This window comes from Rhineura floridana, chromosome 10 (assembly GCF_030035675.1).
Source record: "Rhineura floridana isolate rRhiFlo1 chromosome 10, rRhiFlo1.hap2, whole genome shotgun sequence".
Taxonomy (NCBI): Eukaryota; Metazoa; Chordata; class Lepidosauria; order Squamata; family Rhineuridae; genus Rhineura; species Rhineura floridana.
Window position 1 is genome coordinate 53,899,798 of NC_084489.1, and position 22,021 is coordinate 53,921,818.

General features: G+C 41.7%; 2 protein-coding genes across 3 annotated transcripts in view; one reads left to right on the plus strand and one right to left on the minus strand.

The window, feature by feature from the left end:
* The window catches only part of VPS50 (VPS50 subunit of EARP/GARPII complex), a 137,384-nt gene extending 135,966 nt beyond the window's left edge, over positions 1 to 1,418 (minus strand). Inside the window, exon 1 of one of the 2 annotated variants that reach the window (XM_061586630.1) lies at positions 1,199 to 1,418. In XM_061586630.1, coding sequence (XP_061442614.1) covers positions 1,199 to 1,231 — 33 coding nt within the window. In that variant the 5' untranslated portion in view covers positions 1,232 to 1,418. The remainder of the gene's footprint in view (positions 1 to 1,198) is intronic. The other variant, XM_061586629.1, reaches the window with a different exon arrangement.
* A 42-nt stretch (positions 1,419 to 1,460) lies between these two features.
* The window catches only part of HEPACAM2 (HEPACAM family member 2), a 45,641-nt gene continuing 25,080 nt past the window's right edge, over positions 1,461 to 22,021 (plus strand). The window contains 5 exon segments of the mRNA XM_061586631.1: positions 1,461 to 1,509; positions 3,754 to 3,863; positions 3,866 to 3,896; positions 11,962 to 12,312; positions 15,940 to 16,224. Coding sequence (XP_061442615.1) covers positions 3,828 to 3,863; positions 3,866 to 3,896; positions 11,962 to 12,312; positions 15,940 to 16,224 — 703 coding nt within the window. The 5' untranslated portion in view covers positions 1,461 to 1,509; positions 3,754 to 3,827.

The window sequence follows — 22,021 nt, forward strand, 5'->3', positions numbered from 1 at the left end:
CAATCCATAAGGATAGCCTGCAATATAAGTGAAGAGGCCCACACCAGTCTGCATTACATTGTTCAGGCTGATCAGTGTAGCCCAGTCAACACACACAAAGCATGTACTGGGAAGAGTAGGAAGAATAGTTCTCTAACATTTGCTGTGCATCCACAGAAAAACCTACCTCACATTCTGGAAACCTGAGTTTTACAGAGATCTTCAAATTACTCCCTGTTGCCATATGAAAAAGTACAAAAACTTGATTCCTTCCCTATAAGAGGGATAGTGCTATCCAGTCCAGCATAATTTTACATAAAGAGGATATCCAAATATGAGATTAAGGATTAATAGCATCAGACTATAAAAGCATTTCAGTTACAAAAATATTTTTATTTTATGTGTGCATCAAAATACCATGGGACAACAGGAAGGGGATATGCAACACCTCCCTCTTACAAATAAAGCTTAGGCCATTTTCTCTCTTAGAGAAAATCAAAGCAGAAATCTCTGTTCTTACTCTATGCTACACTAAACAACACCCCTCATAGAGCCACAATTCCCAGCACCCTTAACAAATTACAGTTCCCAGGATTATTGGGGGGGGGTTGCTTTGAATGGGCTTTAAAGGCCAAAGAAACATTTAACAAGTTCCCATCCCTGTTCATTCTTAATGGAAAAGAGAGGACTCAAGGCATCCCCTGCCCTCTTAAATTCTAAGAAAGCCTGCCTTATGCCAACAACTCAGAACATTTTTCTTTTATGATTCTGAATTCCTTCCTTCCTTCCCCCTCCCCCCGCTCCTAAAAGAGTAGGTCTTTCCCTAGGAAAATTCACAACAAGCCACTGAAGCTGCCATTTTATGCTCATTTACAAGGAGCAAGTCTCACTGAACACAAGATTTCCTCCAGAGTACAGGTGTAAAATCGTGATGCGCGTACTGTTAGGTTTTCTCTGTCTTTACGCGACAGATTAATATAGCAACTCTTCGGCAAATTCATCCCACCCAAACGCCGCCCTCGTTCAAAACCTTCCGAGGCGGCTAGCTTTTAGTAATGGGAATTCTGGCCTTGCCCTACAATCTCAAAGACCACAGAAAGGCACCCCCAACGCTGGAATCCTCCCAACCCGCCCCTTGTAGTGCCTCCTCTTTTCTGCATGGACCATTTCACGCTGCACCTTTATCATCACCCTAGCAATTTAGGCCTCTCCTCACTACCTGTCGGGTCATCAGAGACTTGATCTTCTGCATGACAACACAACGCCGGCCGCTTCACAAGCTCCTGTCACCCATCAAACTCCGCTCTCTGACATACAAGGACGCCATTTTGTACAACACGTGATATGCTTTCATTTCATACTCTTGTGCTTTATGGGATTTGTAGTCCAGAAAGGACACGTTCTTTCCTCACTTCGGACCTGAAAGAGTAACTACACTACAACTTCCGTCAGGCTCAGCGGAATATAGTCTTCTGTCACCGCAAAGAGCAGACTTTTCAGAAGGGGGGGAGCCGCATAGACATAGAAAAGGTAGAGGAACAATTTAATATTTGGATATAGAACTTCCTGTTTTTTTCCTAGCGATTTTCCCTCTCTTCTTGGACGTAAATGCTCATAGAAAACATCCGGGATTTTAGTGTAGATGTGAGCGGGCAGCAGGATATCCACTCAAAATTTAAACTTGCTTTTGTTGTTTTGTTATAAAATATTTTAAAATGCGCTGTAAAGGCTAGCACCTTCCATATTTCCCCTATTGGAGTGGGGGCTCAGCTGAGACTGAGACACTTGCAATAGTCCTAAAATGTAGTCCATTCAGGTGACAGATGGAACTGAGGTGGATTTGGGTTGGAGTTGGAGTCAAAACTTTCATATTTTTTTTAAAAAAAATCCTCTCAGATTGCAGCAAAGATCTACTTAAAATATCCCCTAATCCAGCACTTCGTTTCATGTAAAAGCCTTGAACATGTCAGATAAAATCAAAGGAAATCAGACCTGCATTAGAAAAACAATGAACTCCTTCGCTGTTAACTTTTACGGGAGGCACGCAGGTGACAGTCACGGCTACCTTAAAGTCCTAAATTTCCCGACAGCTGTCATTTCCTCCCCGTGGGAGACCAAAAGGGGATCAAACAGTAAACTTGGAACTGCCTGCAAGTCTAAAGTTACACGTGGGGGACGGGGGAGAGGGGAGAGAACGGTCACAGGGAATCGAAAGAAAGATGCGGGGGAGGGGGTTGCGATGCAAAGCTGCAGTGCCTCTTATTATTCCTGTTATACCTTCTCTAGAGCAGTGGTTCCCAAACTATTATCCCCACGGACCACTTGAAAATTGCTGAGGGTCTTGCTGGACCGCTTAGTGATTTTTCTGCGTGTTGTAGCAATTGTAATGCACTGTGCTGATAGATGCTGTATGATTTTTAATTGTATTCTATTACAATGTAGATGCAACATTGTAGAATTCAAATTGTAATACAATAAAATGCAACATAAGAAATAATGGAAGCAATAAAAATATTATTAGAAGTCAACATGAATATTTAATACAATGGATGTGCCATGTCTGTGGCTTTAACCACAAATTCACAGGTATGGCACGGATCATCTGCACAAAGCTTGCGGACCACAGTTTGGGAATCCCTGGTCTAGAGCAAATATCGCTTGACAATGGATAGGACTTTGAACCTGGTGTTCCCAAGGAGATCTTGCTGTCTGTGTCCAGATATAGATGTACCAGGGCCAGCTCCAGGGCATGGCAAAATCAGGCATTTGGCAAGAATCCAAGACTGTCAAAGGGCCCACTGCTGTCTCCAAAGCAGCCTTACCAAACATGGTGCCTGTTTTGGCACTAGGTTGGAAATGGCTGCTCTACAAAGTCACCATTTTCACTTTGCAAAGGATACACATCACAGTTGGGTAGTGTGAGGGAATTCTCACTTTATAGCCTCTTCCCCTTCCAGGTCAAGGGGACCATGGCCAACAGCTTCAAACTCCTGGAGCTCTGCATGGGCTTAACCATAGAAATAAAGTCTGCATACACACTATACATTTAACACACATTGCTTCCCCCAAATAATCCTGGGAACTGTAGTTTTCACCTCATAGAGCAACAATTCACAATACCCTTAACAAACTACAGTTCCCAGGATTCTTCAAGGGGTGCTTTAAATGTGTGTGAGGCATTTTTTATTTTACTTTTCCATTTCCCCCCTTTTGGCTAAGAACCAATTTAAAACATATTTATTCATTAATATTATGGGGGAATGACATCCTGGAGCTGGCACTGAGATTAACCATCAGAATGTGTGCTAAAGAGATATAATTTTCTATTCCTCTCCTTTTGACTAAGAACTGATTTAATATATATTTATTCTTTAATATTGGGGGGAGGGGAACGATATCCAGCCATTCATTTTTTTCTTTTTAAGATGACAAAACATTTCCATTTCAACTCTTATGATCATGTACAAGTCCATGTTATTCCTCTGGGTAGCTGTTTAACTGTAAGCTGTGTGAAGGTGAATGTAACCTGTATGTGCTCTGGGTTCATTTATTTTTATCAGTGTTGAGTGATTTATTCTGTATGCTCCATTTATCATGCTCTGTGTTTGCTGTGAATATAACCAGAGCGGGAAATTATGATAGGGTCATAGGCAATGAAGATGTCGAACACTAATCCAACAGGTGTTCCCACTCCCTCTGTCTTTTGTATACACACATTCAAATCACCTAAAGCAAGTCAGGTAAGGGCTGATAACTCATTGCTGATTTCCCTAGCAAATAAGACCCACGGCTGCTGGACCAAGCTCTGACAGTGCACCAAAGAGAAAGGGGTATCTGTGTGAGACAGGATGCATTCATGGAGCTCTTTAGCACCACATTTTATGTTTTGCAGTGCAGAATCTACGTTCTGCTGTTAGGTAAGATCCTGAAGGTTTTATTGTACTTTTCTGATTTTCCATCCAGGTATAACGTTTTATTTCAGTTTCTTACCTTTGAATGTTTAAACTTCAGTAACTTTACAGATATAAAACTGTCAGGAATTGTCAATTTTAATTAACATGGAAGATTTTTATCCTAAAACATTTATAGTTTCTACAGAAAAGGTGGGAATGGTTGGATGGGCGCATGGATGAGTATAGAGACTGCAGTATACAGATACTCAGCTGCAATGGGTAGTGTTAATGTTAAGGTTATTGCTGAATATGTAGCAAGAAGCAGAGCTTCTAAACCAGAGGGGTTTTTCTTCTGACTACAAATGTATAGGGTTGTGCTGTAATTCACATGTAATGGGTAATCTCTCAGGAGTGTTACAAAAGCAGTGTGAAAATTTAAAGATTCAATTAATCTCAGTACCTTTTTGAAAATGTGTTCTGCAAATGACGTTGTTAGTCTAAAGCAGTCCACATGTAATAACCCAATATTATGAATATACCCTTCTTCCCAAGTCATTCTGATTTTTGTATAAATAAAAGTATATGTAGCATTAAGAACGGTTTCCAATAAAACAACACAAAAATCAGGAAAATGGGTATCTAGCAAGGAGTGTTTCCCTAGAAGTACCATTTCTTATTTTAAAATTTGTGGTCCTTGTAAATGAGATAAACTTAATATCTCCTCTCATGTAGTTTTATACATTGTGATTTAATTGGCTTTTTACTTTCATGTGAGGTGAAGCCCTATGTAGTCCATCTAAATCTGTAAGCATGACTCATTTGTAATGGTTTGGCTATGGGTTCAAAGGATGGCAGACCTAGCACATATTGTCTTGCTATGATTTATATTAATTTACCTGTTTTCATATCCAGTATGTGTTGCACTAGATGCAGAACTGGGGGCAGGCAGGGGAAGCTTATTTATTACCATATCAAAGGGTGTCAGCATGCCAGTGAAAATCCTAACTTTTACAAACTTCTTCCAAATAAGTAGAGCTATGTGCAGAAGAATCTCAAGATTCTCTTTCTATTAGTGAGCAGAGAATTGGGGAGATCATTTCACCAATTTTTTTCTTCGAGGAAGAAAAATTCTCCAACAGTTTCTCGGGCCCACCATTAGTACAAGTTCAGAAATGACACAGGTTCTCCTCCACCCTCCCCTAAGTTTAGTTTTGTTGCTGCCACTGCAAGTAACAGCAGCAGCAGCAGCAGCCTGGTCACCATTTTGCATTCTCCGTAATGCCCCAGATTGAGCAGTATCCTAGGACATTGTGGAGTGGGAAATGACTGCTGCCACAAAAAATTAGTGGAAAATATTTGGAGAATTCTGCAAAGAGGCCTACTTTTTTAGGGAGGGTGTCAGAAAAAGAAAAATCTGCTTTCACTGAAGTTGGGTTAAAAGGAAGATGGACTACCTATGATTGACCAAGGTTTCTAGACCTTTTGACTCATCTGTCCTAGGATAATGCCTCACCCTAGTTGAACCTTCCTTGGCCAAAATTGTCCTACCATCAGTCCATTTTTAGTTGCATACCGAAGGACATTTGCTTCATCCTACAAACAAACTATTTTTACTACCACCAAGGTTCAATACAAGCTCCTTGAAACTAGTGTACAGGTGATGAAGAGGAGAGGGGCTCAGAGTCTGATTCTGATGGGAATAGAAGATTGGTTCAATTTTGTTAAGGGATTAATAACAGAATCTTGAATTGTGTCCAGACTGCAACAGGTAGAAGATTCAGCTGCCCAATCACCAAGAAGCAGACCTTCTAAACCAGGGGTGTCTAAACAGTCACCAACTTAAGCCCCACCTTCATGTCTACCTTTGCAGTTTTAAAGGCATGAATTTAGACAAAATCATCACCTAAATGTGCTATGGAGCAAAGTAGTTTCTTGTCAGGTATTTTCTTATATAGATATTCACACAGTGTGTTTGAATTCTTGGCTCTATCAATGTAAAGTTGAGTTGCTGCTGCTATTAATTTATGTTCATTCTGATATACCTGTGGAAAATGGGAGTAAAGCTGCAATTTTATACACACTTACCTGGCAATAAGTCCCAATGAATGCAATGGGTCTTACTTCTAAGTAGATATGTACAGCACTGCACTGTAAAACACTAGCATTCTGATCTGAGACCCATTCCACCCTACTTGATTTGGAACTAACCACTCCTAAAAGTAAAGAAACATAGGAAGCTGCCTTATACTGAGTCAGACCATTGGTCCACTCTAGCTCAATGGCAGTGCCTCTCCCGGGTTTCAGGTAGGAGCCTATCCCAGCCCTACCTGGAGACACCAGGGACTGAACCTGGGCCCTTCTGCATGCAAGGCAGGTGCTCTACCAGTGACCTATGGACCTTCCCATAGATCACTAGAGAATTAAACTCTGATTGGTTTTAGGAATGGATTGGACATGTATTGAAAAATGCCTTAAAAGTAAAAAGGAAATCTTCCCATGGAGATGTTATGCATCAAACTCAAAATATGTCACGTTTTTTATTTAAACAAAAAAAGCTGCAGAATGTTGCCAGTCAACAAGGGTGGTGTTGTGCTTACTAATACTTAAAGACGGATATAGAAGCAAAATTAGTCTGAGTTCCAGTTGGAGGTCACTTTGGGGAAACCTAGCCTGTTTATATCCAATACAGAGAAACTGACTTGAAGAGATAACTGGAGCTGAGACAGGGCATGGTTTGCTTAGTAAGCTCACTATATAGTTATCTTCACATGTCACATGCTTGCTGGTCTTTAAACTGGGTTTTAAGGTTGCTTGGATTTGTGAATCAAACATTCTAAACTCAGCTTTCTTAAGTCAAAGGGTCTTGAAATGTAACTTCTCAGTCCTTTGAGGTAAACTGGATTATAAATAAAGTGGAAGGTGAGTAATAGTGACTTGACTGAGAGCTATACAATTTGAGAGTACATGGCTAAACTGAGCTTACATATTGGGACTGTGAATTTACCTCTTATGCTCTCAACTACTGTTTTATAACACCTATATAGAAGATACACATGGGGGAAAATATTGTGCTGAAGGAACCACTGTAAAACACCACCCAGGCAATAAGCCTTACCTTTCACAGACATCCTATTTTCTTGTCTGAAAGGAGTGATGCAGTAAGGATGAAACAGCAGCCTTTCAGGAGTGAAATTTGGCCGTGTTTAAGAGATCTGCCAACTCTCATTTTTGGGCAGGAGACACCTTTCAAGCTAATCCTCCTATTTTGGCATCTGCTCTAGCATTGATGGGGTCTGTTTCATCCTTATTGGGGTTTCCTAAACAATGTCCAATAAGGTAGCCTTCCAAGACCTGAGCTTGCAATATCAGAAGCAAGAACTTTGCAAGAAAGTTCAGCTCCTCAGCAAGCTTTGCAAGGTTATTTGAAAATTCACATACTGTTATTGTTTTAGATCTAAGCTGACATCCAATTGATTTCTTTACTAACTAAACATTAACATTTGAAGAGCAGCATGATCAAAAGACTGAGAATGTGAAACATTTTGAGCATACATTTAGGAATATAATTTCAATATAAACAAAACGATTTTTCCAGTTTTGCTGAGGTTTGCTTTTCAACATGGGTCAAATAGCACAGAGAGGTAATGGGGACATCAGGATCAAACCTACATTTCCCTCTTTAGCATTTTCAGATGTTAACAGTTCTGGAGTAAGGACCACAGCACAGCTCCATCAGGAATCTAATGAAAATATAAAGTGTTCTTCTACTTTGCTGCTATTTTGGGGTGTGATTCAATCACATACCAAAAAAATTCAGCTTTCACGATTAAAGTTGATTTGGTGCTCTTGTGCAACAAACTCAACTCCCCCCCCGGCTTTTTGCAATAAGGAAAGTGACTGGGAAATATACTGGAAAGTGTGGGGAAGCAATTGTTTGACACAATTGCCATATAACCTTCCTGCAAAGAAATCAGAATGAATGCTCAGTAAATAGCCTCTCCACAAACTTCCTGCAAACAAATCAGGATAAATGCTCAATAAATAGATCATCTGGACTGGAAGTGACCTAAGGGGGAAATCAGAGTACCTAAGGGGAAAACCAAACCACTGAAATCAACAGAAACAAATTCGCTCAACACTGTCTTCTTTGATGTGTGCTGTAAATGAGCATAGCTATCAGAAGTAGACAGTTAAAGCAAGAATGTCCCAGGTGTTAATTAAATGAAATATTTGTACTTTCATTTTTTCATTATTAGTATTTTTGAGATGTTTACCCCGCTTTGACCAATTTAAATCCTCTTTTAAACACAGTTTCCATAACACATGAACAGACCAAACAAGAAGGTTCTGTTGTACATCAGCAACTTCCCTAATTCCTGCTTCCTTCTATCTTTATAGAAGTTCTCCCATACTGATTATACCCTGAATAAATCATCAGATCATATTCAGAGAGAACAACTTCCCTGGAAGTAACTCCACCCTTTCTGACAGCAAAAACAAAAGAGTTCCCTTTCAACTGTTCTTTACTTGAACATATTCCGTGGCGGTAAACAGTACAGGATTGAAAAACAAGAGAAGCTACATAGAACCGTACATTATGGTTGAATATATTATTGGCCCATATCCTACAGTCCTGTATGTATACACTTCACAAGAGGCAGGCATACACATACACAGGGTGCTTCCATATGTGGACGACTGAGCAGCACCCAATCATTGGTGTATCGGTAGTGTAGTGGCAAAGGCAGAAGTACAGGGTCCCTTCATAATAGTCATGCCATGCCTACTCGCTTGCTTGATCACCCTTGTCATCTCCACACTCCTCAGTCCTTCCTGTGTGTGCCTTCTCCCTCAACTGCAGACTTCCCTAGGAACCAGCGCCTGGACAAGTTACTTTTTTAAACTACAACTCCCATCAGCCCCAGCCGGCATGGTCACTGGATTGGGCTGATGGGAGTTGTATTTCAAAAAAGTAACTTTTCTAAGCTCTGCTAGGAACCAATCAGCACCATGAAAAGGGAGTGTGTTAGCTATTGAGAAGTCCTCAGTGGTTGACTCATCTCCTTTCACTCTGATTGACTCCAATAAGCAGGAAAGGACGAGGAAGCATATTAGAAGATTCTTCTCAGTGGTTAACACACTCCCTGTCATGCTGATTGGCTTGTAGGTTGCTGGAGACATAGGGACTTGGCTGGGACCCTGCTCCCCCCAAAAGTAAGGGGTCTAAGTCCCCCTGAGATCCTGGACAACTACACCCCTGGATGTTTAAGCTGGCTTGGAACAGCGGCTCTGTTACCAGACACTCTGCAGTGAAGTGAGCAGTCCTCCTTTCTCCAGCCCAGTGTTGGCTACAGTAGGGCCCCGCTTTACAGCGCTTCGCTTTACAGCACTTCACTAATACAGCTGTCTCAATTAGACGCAATTAGACTAAAGCCCCACTCATACGGCGCTTGTTCCGCTTTTAAGGCAGTTTTTGGGCATTGCGCACCATTCTATTTAATGGGTTCCGCTTTACAGCAGGGGTCTGGAACGTAACCCGCCATATGAGTGGGGCCCTACTGTATTTGGAAAAGGAAGTGATAGATTTGATTCCTACAGATGTGAGATATGGAAGGAAATGCACACTATACAGGCCATGACTGACCAGAAGAGCAGTGTGATAGGCCACGTGCACCTGGGGAAATTATGCAACTGTTCCACTGAGAATTTTTTAAATTAGAATTTCTGAGTGCGAGATGGGACAGAAGTTGAACAAGGAAAAAGGGGCAAAGCATGGTTATTCCACAGTAAATTCCCACTATGGAAGCAGCCACACACAACTAGCTGTAAATCCTAATGTGATTAGAAGTGTGTTGCTGTTCTCCTGTTCATAGTATTTTAAGGTTTTCAGCAGCTAAGAGAGTGACGCTACAGGAATAGAAAAGATGGAAATGGTCACAAAGCCATGAACATGCAGCAGCCATTTGAAAAGCAAATGCACAATACGAACAGGGCAGGGGTGTTTGAAGTCAAATTTGCCAAAGGATTGTTGTAGAATTACTATATGACTGCTATGAAAAAGTCTGGGTTTGGACAGAAGATCATTAATGAGGCCAGAACGACTACTTAAACTTCCATAGTAGTCAGTGGCCTGGCCATGCTTCTTTAAAAAGGGAAAGGGCCGTAGCTCCGTGGTTGCAGAGCATTCCCTTTGCATGCAGAAGGTCCTAGGTTTAACCCCCAGCACCTTCAGGTAGGGCTGGGAGAGAACCTTGTCTGAAATCCCAGAGAGTTGCTGCCAGTCAATATTGAGCTAAATGAACCAACTCAGTACAATGACTCAGTACAAAGCAGCTTCCTACGTTCCTATGCTGCCAGCCATATTTATTTTTAGAGAAATTATAAGTAAATGGCCTAGAATAGCCTGGAAACTGCTGGATGTTCCTTGAGGATTCTAAAGAAGGTAGGTTTCCTCAGTTTAGAATGGTGTAATCTAAACCGTGTGTGAGTGAGTGAGAGAGAGAGGAGACCTATATTTTCAGTGAAAAACAGTGTAGTGGGGGCAGCAAGAAGGAGCTGCCTCTGTGGTGGATCCGATGTGTGGCAGTGTATTTGCTGCTTTGCAGAAGTGCTATGCTATCTGTTTCCACCAAGGCTCAACTTGCATTACATATGCTAGCCTTAAGTCTCCAGCGTTCTCTCATTCCAAACCAAACCAAGCCTGCCTAAGTGCTGCCCCTGGATTTTTTGTCATTTGGGGAAGTGGGAAGTATTTAAAACCACTTCTGAGCCTTCAAGCATAGCACTACAGTAGGGCCCCGCTCATACGGCAGGTTCCGTTCCGGATCCCCGCCGTAAAGTGGAAATCGCCAAAAAGCGAAACCCATCGATGATAATGGGACATGTCGCGCAAAAATGACGTCAAAATGACGCGCGACGGGAAAAAACCGCCATAAAAACGGAACAAGCGCCTTAATGCGGGGACTTTCCCTAATTGAAAGCCGTCGCATTAGCGAATCGCTGTAAAGCGAAGCGCCGTAAAGGGGGGCCCTACTGTATAAATCTAATTTGTAACTTAATTTATGAATACACTACATTCATACAAATACTTATACACGTTGGATTTTCTTGCCTCTATTATTAGCCTAGATGAAAAACCAATGACAGAGGTGGTGACTTTGATTATTATGCATCCTGCTTTGTCTGCAAATTGTCCTTTGCATAAGACAGCAAAATAACTTGGTCTGTTCCTGGTCCCTGCGCAGGGCTCTAAATTGCATATGAAGCCTCTGCAAATACAGCAGGCTGCCCACTGGAGACATTTGCATCCTTGCTCTCCCCTCACATAATTCTAATCATCTGTGTGGAGAACGCCTGAGTAGGACTTTAGCCATGAGTAACTGGTCTCATGTATTTATTTACTTAAAATATTTCTATCCTGTCCTTCTACCCTAAAAATAGGGCACTCAGGCTGGCTCACAATAAAATCATATACAATAAAAAGGCAAAAAAATAAAATAGATAAAAATACATAAAACACAGTTAAGAAATCTAGGGGAGTGATATTAAAAGGAAACTAAAGAGATATAACTAAAAGGGAGGGGGAACAAATCAGTTTCAGGCTCAACCTTCAGTCCCTCCCAAAGGCTCTCCTTTTTATTTCTAATAGGACTAAACTGTGCCTCATTTGTACATCACAGTAAGCCAAACTATGGCTTACCAAAACAGTGCAAACGTGGTAGCTCCCGGGGAGGAGTTCACATTTGCTTTGCTCCTTTTAGCACAGTGCAGCAGCTAAACCATAGTTTGGCTTGCCGGATTGTTCTAACCTGGGACTGTGGTTAACCCTCCTCCTTTAACCACAACCTGTACCCAAAGTTTTCATAAATTGCTGTATTAAAATGCAGGATGAAGAGTTGAAATGAGAAATGCTGACACCAAGGAGATTCCAAACCAATTAAAAAATGTGACACACTTAAGTTGACTCCCTGAAAGTTTTTAAGATGTGCTGTACCTTGCCACTGTAGTACATAAAGCAGCTATTCTTTGTTGCCTGTTTGCATTGCAAATTTTTATCTTTTGCATTTTTATGACTTCTTTGCCCCTGTAGGTATTTGTTCTGCACTAAAATTGACAGTTCCATCACATACAATCCGTGGCATTGAAGGGCAGCCACTCACTCTCCCAGTTGATTATAATTTCAACATTACCGTTTCTGATATCCAGATAATATGGCTGTTTGAGAAGCCACCAACAACCCTCAGATATCTGCTTATCTCTGTAAATCAGTCTGTAGTTCCAGACTTGGAATATAGGCACAAATTTACACTTACACCTCCAAATGCATCCTTGCTGATAAAATCTTTGCATCTTAGCGATGAAGGCAGTTATATTATCAAAATCAATATCTATGGAAATGGAACAATACCAGCGAGTGCAAAGATTCAAGTTACCGTTGATGGTAAGTAATATTAAATTTTGGAATCTCGAGGTATTAACTACATGTAACACAAAAGATATATGGCCAGAATATCCTATGGGTGTTTAAAAATATATTAGCAGCCATGGGGGAGTCCAATTTGTATCAGGACTATGCTTTAGGGATGGGCGTAGTTGAACTGTTTTCCTTCTGTGTAATTTTGCAGATTAAATTGCCTATTGCTACTTCACAAAACTGCTGTTTGTCCAGCTAAGGTCCCTTCTGATCCAATTGGGAGAGGAGGTGCACAGCTGATTTCATTTAATTTTTTAAAGAATTGCAAGAGATACTCGTTGCAGATCTTCTGGAGCACATTTAGTGAAGCCCAAATGGTCCAACTACAACTGCAGCTCTGGCAGGGTGGACTTTTTATGCAGGGATAAATTTAGGCCTAGTTTAGTCTGTGCAGGTAAGCGGAATGAGGTGGCAGTTTTTTCATTTGGTTGAGTAGACTGTACCACTTCAAACTGCAAATGGGAAAATTCTGTTTTGAATGTTACCCCACAAGGAGAAGAATTCCTGCAAGGGAAGATGGGAAAGCCAGTACATCAGCAGAAAAGGTTCTAGCTCAGCCTGCACTCTGCAGGGTAAATGTTCTAATTTCTGGGAGTTATGTGTGTGCATGTGTGTCTATTCAATAGGAATGGGGTTCACTGCCTAGTTCTGATCCACTTGTATTCCAATAGTCCATTGTTCAATCCTGATCTGCCTTGTTTTGTTCCCGCTTGCTTTTGCACTTGCCGATTCGATCCGCTGTTGTTGTTTTGGTGGCAAAAAAATTGTGTAATTTTTAACATAAATGCTTATGTAAATCCATGGAAATTAATAGATAATAACGATTGTAATTATAAAGATAATTACATAAAATTGGAGGGGAACCATGCCAATTACAGCCACGGCCCGCCGCAAGAAATCAGTGCTGGTCTGAAAAGACAGCAGACTGTCGGATTCAGTCAATATCCGGTACTAAGTCCAGTTTAGTGGATATTCTTCCCCATCCCTACCGTTCACAGACAGGACAGCATTCAACCATACTACACATCCACACACCGGCTTTATGAAATAGTACCATTCCTTCAACCATCTCAGACTCTACCATCTTGTTCCCACTATTCTACCTCATGTGCAGTCTAGGACATGGTGCTAGTTATTCCATAGCTATATTGGAGAGGTTACACGACAGTTCCCTCCTCCCACCCCGCCAAATCTGCTGAAACACCAGGTGAGGAATATCATGAGGCCACATGGGTTAGCACTCAGGATGGGGAAGAAATTCAATACAGTTCACATTTACAGATGAATTGACCTAATTCTCCAAATTTTGCAATGCAGTTCTCCAGCCAAGTAGTTGGTACAAAAGAAGAAGACTTGGGGAAAACTGAAATTTCCAGATTTGCCCATCCCTAGCTAGTCCTCCACACCCTGCTGCTGCTCTGCACCGGGGCCACATTTTCTACAAAACTGCAGAAATACACCACACAGAGAAGTGTGTTTAAGAGGGCTCTCCCCCAGGAACTGATGTATATGGGCAGAGCTCCTCACCAATAGGGTGAGACTCCCTCCCTTCATGGAGGAGCTCTACCTCAATGCCCAGGAAGGGCCCATTTCTACACTGCCCGGATCCACAGATGGCTGGAAAGCATTTCTGCCATCTGTGGCAGTGGGTGGTGTGGCTGCAGAAGGAAACATTTCTGCAGTGCATGCAGGGGGCAGGAAGCATGGCTAGCCCATGTGGCTGCGGGAGTCCCCTCCCCTGGCATTTTCCCATGTGGGCAGATTCTAAAAGTATTCAGCAAAGAAATTGTTCATAACTATGAAATAACTGAAGGTGTCAATAGGCTTGAGTCTTTTTTTGTAACTAATCAGTCATCTGGCTTTTTTATGCAACACTTAATTGATTTATTAACTGATGGCATTCAAATCTATTTGCATATCATTTAATTATTTATTTAACAAAATTTGTGTCCTGCTTGATTGTAAAAAAACCCTCTAAGCCGTTTACGAAAGACAATTGAGTAATCAAAAGATTGATTAAAAATATCAATAAAACAGTGAAAGCAAGGAATTAAAAATATTTTTAAAGCAACAGACTAAAAAAGCTTAAAAACACACCAACACCCATGTGTCTGCATAGGGTTACCTAAACAAAAATGTTTTATGCAGATGCCCAAAAGAATGCAGCCTTTCCCAACCGTTGGGTCCCCAGATGTTGCTGGACTACAATTCCCATTGTTCCTGCCACTGACCAAGCTGGCTGGGGCTGATGGGAGTTGCAGTCCAACAATATCTAGGGACCCAAAGGTTGGGAAAGGCTGGAAATATCAAGAACATAAGAAGAGCCTGCTGGATCAGGCCAGTGGCCCATCTGGTCCAGCATCCTGTTTTCACAGTGACCAAAATATAATAAGCCTGCAAGCAGGACCTGAGTGCAAGGGCACAACCCCCCCCCCCGGTTTCTAGCAACTGGTATTCAAAAGCATACTGCCTCTGTCTGTAGTGACAGAGCATAGTCATCATGGCTAGTAGCCTTTGATACCATTTCTTTATCATCAAAACCTTAGCACAACGAGAATATTGCTTAGTTTCTCTAACGTGACAAAACTTACAATTAAATAAACTAAAGCCAAGTTACAATATTTTCTTTTTTGAGAAATCTAGAATATATAACATTCTTTTACTGTAAAGCAGGAATGGGAACCTCTAACCTTCTAGATGTTGCTGGACTATAAGTCCAATCACCCCTGACCATTGGCCATACAGGCTGGAGCTGACTCAGTCCTGAAGAGTCGCAGGTTCCCCATCCCTGCTACATAAAGCACCGGACATAAAATAGCTTGACAAATGACCCAATCAAAAACCCATCAAATTGGGAGATCTAGACTGACAGATGCTTCAGTCACTCAAGGCCCTGGGTAGAAAGGTAGGTTTTGTAGATGCACCGTAAGCTAAATCAGGAACTATGATGCTGAATATCTGCAGTCCACAGTTGGGTCTGTGTGTACAAGTTTTGAACCTGGACTGAGAAAAGAGGGCTCTTGGCTTCCTATTCATCCCAAACAGGAGATCCACGCTGTCAAAGCTGACCATATACCAATCTCTTGGACGGCTATGGGCTGATATGTACATACATGTAGTACCTACCAGTCCCTGCACATGTTTAGTCTAGTGAATTGCAAATGATCTGCTCTGTTTAAAGCAGAGGTGATGAACCTGTGACCTTCCATATAAGAACATAAGAAGAGTCTGCTGGATTAGGCCAGTGGGCCATCTAGTCCAGCATCTTGTTCTGACAGAGGCCAATCACATGCCTACAGGAAGCCTGCAACCAGGACCGAGCGCAAGGGCAGCCTGCAGTTTCCTGCAACTAGTATTCAGAAGCATACTGCCTCCAATTGTAGAGGCAGAGCATAGCCATCATGACTAGTAGCCAGTGATAGCCTTGTCCTCCATGAATTTATCTAATCCTCATTTAAAGGACTATGTTGTTGTACTATTGACTATGCTGGCTGGGGCCGCTGGGAGGGGGTCCAACAACACCTGGAGGGCCAAAGGTTCCCCACTCCTTGGTGGAAATATTTTGATCATAACATCAGAGATTTTATATTGCAGTTCCTGTCACAAAGCCAGTCATATACACTGAGCCCTTGTTTGGAGTTGTGGAAAACAGTGGGAACATTACTTTGAAATGCACTGTGGAGAAAGGCACACGGATTGTTTACCAGTGGATGAAAAATGGATACCCCATTGAAGCCAGCACGATCTATTCCTTGTCAGCAAACAACGACGTGCTTTGGATTGCCCCTGTTATCAAAGAAGCCATTGGGAATTACAGCTGTTTAGCAGAAAACCCAGTCAGTGCCATGGAGAGTGACATGATCCTGCCAACTATATATTGTGAGTAGCTTACCATGTATTTAGCATACAGTAGCTGAATGGAGAGAACTGAGACAGAAAAAAGCGAGAGCCATAGTGGATAAATGGTAGCACTTTGCCATTGGATTATTTATTTATGTATTATCGTTATATCCTGCTTTTTCTCCAAGAACATGACACATACACACAAACGTTTCTATCCTCACATCAACCATGTGAGGTAGGTTAGGTTGAGAGAAGGTGATTGGCCCAAAGTCACCCTGTGAACTTTGTGGCTGAGTAGGCATTTGAACCTTGTTGGCTGAAGGACTCTCTAAACACTATACCATGATGACCTTCCATTGGGCTCCCGTGATGGCATCTTCTCATGATGGCAAAATGCCTCTTCCAAGTAAGGCTGAGGAGAAATGAAGTACAGAATGATTTCTGTTTCACCTATCTCTTTGTGCATGCAGGTAGCTGATCAAGGCTTTGTATTAGTTAAGACATTTATGGCTTCTGAAGATCTGGGGATAGGGGCGAGGGAAAGGATTTTTTTTTTCTTTTTAATATTCCCTGGGGGCCATGAATCATTATATGGAATTCAGTCCAATTTCTCCTTTTACTGAAATGAGCATTCATAAACTTCAGAATAGAAATCATTATAGATTAGGGCCTGGCCTTAGTGTGACTTAGCACAGGTCAAGTAAGTTACAATTTAAATCTGAGTTAAAATTCAGTTTGGACATTTCTGTTCCTCTTTAGAATTAATGTACACGGTCTTTTGTGGATATACAGGTTTTTTATTCCAATTGCACTTATTTATATCAATGGAATAAAATATTTTCTTTATTTATAGAAAATATTTATATACCCCTCTCTTGCAAAACATCAGGGGGGTATACAGCAACATAAAAACATTTAAAAGCAATTTTTAAAAAATCATCAAAATGACTGGCTACTCAAACAATTTTTTAAACAACTGCACAGGCCTGTCAGCACAAAAAAAGGCTTCAAGAAACACCTGAAAGTCAAAAGCAAAGATGCCTGGCAAATCTCTGCTGAAAGAGTGTTCCATAGCATGGGACTGGCGGCACTAAATGCCCGACTTCTGGTTGGGGCCAGTTGGGCCTCTGTAAGATGGAAGGACAAGTAACAGTGCTCCTCCAGGTGATCTTGGTGATCAGGCTGGGATATAAGGGTTCAGGTCATCCTTAAGGTATCCTGGACCCAAGTTGTTCAAGGCCATCTGTTCCCATCAGCCCCCATCAGCAGTCTAGCCACTGTGTTTTGTACCAGCTGAAGCTTCCAGACCAGGCCAAAGGGCAGCCTCACATTGCAGTAATCCAGTCTCAAGGCTGCCAGTGCATGGACCACAGTGGCCACGTTATCCAGATATTCAGGCCAGGATCCACAGAAAGGCATAAACAGGTCTACACACTCAGTGGGCATATGCTCCTCAAACAGCAGCACCCACCCCAATATACATAGCAAACCACTTTTGAAACCAAGGGGTCTTTCATAAGCTGTTTCTAATATAGCAGGAGTGGAGAACCTTTTTCATCCCAAGGGCTGCATTCTCACATGGGCAACCTTCAGTGGTGGGGAAGGCTAAAGGCAGAAAAATGGGTGGAGCAATAGTTGCCAGTCTTACCTTTGTACATGAGGCTACATTTCAGCCATCAATAACCAAGATTTTGACACCCCCTCCACCACACCCCTCTCCATCCTGGCAAGCAAGAGGCATTGCCACAGTGCAGGGACACATTTCAGCCAAGCAAAAGTACTTGAGGAGCATGCACAGCAGGGCTGGGAATGGGCATGTTTTGGGAAGGGGAGTCCCCAAGGATCAGACAGAGAGCTTGGAGAACCATATTTGGGCCCTGGGCCTGAGGTTCCCTACCCCTGTGATATGGCATATGGTTATGTTGTTTAAAGAAGATGTCCAAATCCTACTGGGCCTAAAGTACATCTTTGGTTTCAGGCCATATTTTATATGAACAAAGGGAGGAGAGCCTAAAGTCCTTATAATCATCATTTATTATTTCTATACCATCTCAATATAGTTTGCTTAAATGTACACTTGCAAAATTAATGGCATTAATATCCATACAGTTAAATGTCTGTATAATTTGGATATGCATTTGAATGGATACAACAAGATGAATATTACAACAGTTCCATGCTTAGTTTTAATTAATTGCATGCAGTATTTTGGAGACTGAAAAATTTGACTGGCAGGATAAAGGGTTATGAAAAATATCTTTGTTTAACAAAGCTGCAAGCAAACCGGTTTACTTGATCCTCTCTTGAAAGCTTTGTAGACTCTGAAAGTGTTGGAAACATTTCCCCAAATATATGACAAAACCCGGTGAATATATGCAAATATAGGGGTTAGAGATGAAAGTTGAAAAGACATGGTGGAAACTCTTCCAACAGAAGAATTATACTCTGAGCAAAACTATGAAAATTCCATTTACATGAACCAAAACAAAGGTGTATAAAACCCAACCTCCAAGACCAAACATAAAACAGAGACAGAAGTGGGAGTTAGGTGACAGCGACTGCTCAAATCGTATGTAGAAATAAATATAGGCACTAATATATAAATTAAATTTTAATTTGAATAATATGTCCATATGCATAACTAGTCCACAAGCATACCTGTACCAACAACCAAACATGTTTCAGCTATACACGTCAGTCATTCAATAACGTATGAAACAAATTGTCACAATTAATCTGGCCTCTTAGCAAATATGCCTGAATGGTGTGATAAAACTGCCTAAAAATACATCATTTGCATTTACATATACATGGTCAATAAGCATTCTAAACATGACCATAAATATAATAAAAGGAAAGACTCAACACTCATAACAATCAAGTTGCTGTGAAGAATTAATAGTCATGCTGATGTAAAAGGATTGCTATTACAGATATAGTTGTTGTTATTATTATTTATTAAATTTATATCCCGCCCTTCCTGGGATAAATATTCCAGTAGGAGCCCAGGGCAGCAAACAAAAACATTAAAAACACTTAAAAATATTAAAAACAGACTTTTAAATATATTAAAACAAAACATCTTTAAAAACACATTAAAAACATCTTTAATAACACATCTTAAAAAGCAATTCCGGGACTGAGACTGGGATAAGATCTCCACTTAAAAGGCTTGTTGAAAGAGGAAGGTCTACAGTAGGCACTGAAGATAGAGATGGCGCCTGTCTAATATTTAAGGGGGGGATTCCAAAGGGTCAGGACCACTGCACTAAAGGTCCACTTCCTATGTTGTGCGGAACAAACCTCCTGATAAGATGGTATCTGCAGGAGGCCCTCACCTGCAGAGCGCAGTGATTGACTGGGTATATAAGGGGTAAGACGAACTTTCAGCTATCCTAGTCCCCAAGCTGTATAGGGCTTGAACCCCAAACCCAGAATATTGAACTTGGCCCAGTAGCTGATAGGCAGCCAGTGCAATTCTTTCATCAGCAGGGTGACATGTTGGCGATACCCTGCCCCAGTTAGCAGTTGGGCTGCTGCATTTTGCACCAGCTGCAGCTTCTGAACCAACCTCAAGGGCAGCCCCACATAGAGCGCATTACAGTAATCCAGCCTGGAGGATACCTGTATGTCTCTGAGAGAATAGTTGTAGGGCCCAATATGCAAATACAATAAAAAAACTATTTTAAATACAACAACATTGGAAATAATAGCTGGAAAAAATACTAAATTTATCTAGGCATTCACCACATGTCGTTTGGGGCATCTTCCAAAATTATTTTTGCAAACATCAGCTACTTGCCTGCCCATATAGCTAAGGGGCAGAAGCTGAAGTTTGTATTTGACCAACATTCTTCAGTGTGACAGATCTGTAGAGCTGTTTGGGTGGAGATACCATCACCACAGACAGCCTATGACAGCAGGCTATAGCCATGGATCACTTAAGATGTTGACAAACGGACCAGTTTGTTCAGATTCAGCATCAAGGGAACAGGTCTTCAGGAAACCATGCTTTCGTTGTAGGTAGAAGCAAATTTGTATGTTTACATGGATCCAGATCAAGTCCTTCTAAACATAAATCTCTGGAAAATATGTAACATTGTTCATCTCAGGACCAAGCCCAGATATTATGGGATATTATGAATTAAGTCTTACATCAAATCCTGGCAGACCCTTCTCATCTGTCCTTATTGGCCCTAAGGTGACCTGGGTACCACCATGAGCCTCCTAATCGCACAGGTCAACTTTTGCTGGAGTCTTTGGCTCATTCTCCCTGCCACATCTCTGAATAAGCCATAGGCATAGAGAGAGAGAGATGATGAGTCTCTGAACAACCACTTTGGATTGCCTTAATGCTTCTTCCATTCTCTCCAACCATGGTCACATCCACACCATATATTTAAAAGCACTCTTATATCACTTTAACAGTTATGGCTCCCCACAAAATATCATGGGAACTATAGTTTGTTACAAGTGCTGGGAATTTTAGCTCTGTGACAAACAAAACTACAGTATCCAGGATTCTTTGGGGGAACCTATGATTCTTAAAGTGGGATAAGAGTGCTTTAAATGTATGGTATGGATGTGACCTGACACCGTACAGCACACTGTAATGTACATAACTATTACAAGCACTGGTGCTAATTTGATAATGGGCATTTTGCAATACATTTGTGAGCTGATGTGAATAAATGCCTCATCACACTTGTTACAAAACATTAATCTAAATGGTTTGGTTTGGGGTTTTCTTTACAAAATGATTTTGCATAGTCATAAACATGGAACCAATGGCTACCAAGGGAAAAGATCTTCGTGTAAGCCATCTTGACCTGCAATGATCTCATCTACCAAATTTTCCAGGCTCTACATATGCCATATGCCATCGCTACCAGGAGACTTGCAGTAATAATAAAGGTCACTCACAGTAAATACTTGCCATCTGTTCAGAAACAGGATGCATAACAGTTTCATGGTGACAGGAGCAATTGGTCATGTTCCCACTGAGAAGTAAAATGTTGCTAAGAAGTGGTGATTTATTATTTTACAAGTCATTTAGTAAATAGGCTTTACTGAGTCAAAAGGTTCCTTCTTCTGAGAACGATGTTGGAAAAGTGGCAGCCCTGCCAGAGAAAATTGTCCTTTGAAACCTAAAAGTATTTTATTGTAAAAATCTAAAAAAAATGTTTTTAAAAGGAATTTTCAATCAGTACGACTCACCGCTCATTTTTGATTTGCCTGTTCATTGCAAAACGAATATACTAAAAGCAGGGCCAGCTCCAAAGGATGGCTAGGTGGGGCCCTGGCCGAGGGCTCCTGGGGCTACAAGGGCCCATCCCCTTCCATGATCTGCGGAGCTTCCGAGACGCCCACCATTCCCTTGCTCCACCTACCTTTCTCTGCTGACTTCTTTTGTGGCTGCCATTAACCAAGATGGCAACCAAGGTTTCCCATAGGTGCTGATGCCCCTGCCACCATCTTGGTTGATGGCAGAGATGCACATGTGTAGCACACATGAGTGCCATCGACCAAGATGGCGGTGGAGGCTTCAGCCCCTTAGGGAAACCTTGGCTGCCATCTTGGTTAATGGTAGTGCTGCACGCGCAGCCACATAGCCACAAAAGACAGGAGACAGGTAGGTGGGGTGCGCACACACAGGGCTGTGCATGTGTGTGTGCATGCATGTGCATGTGCGTGCACATGCTGGGGCCCAGGACAAGCTGGGGCCCAAGGGCCCCGGCATGCCTGGGGCCAGCCCTGGCTAAAAGCCAATGGCAGTTTTGTAACAGAAAGAGCTCAGTGCAAAACTAGGAAGAACAGATTAGCCTGCTAGCAA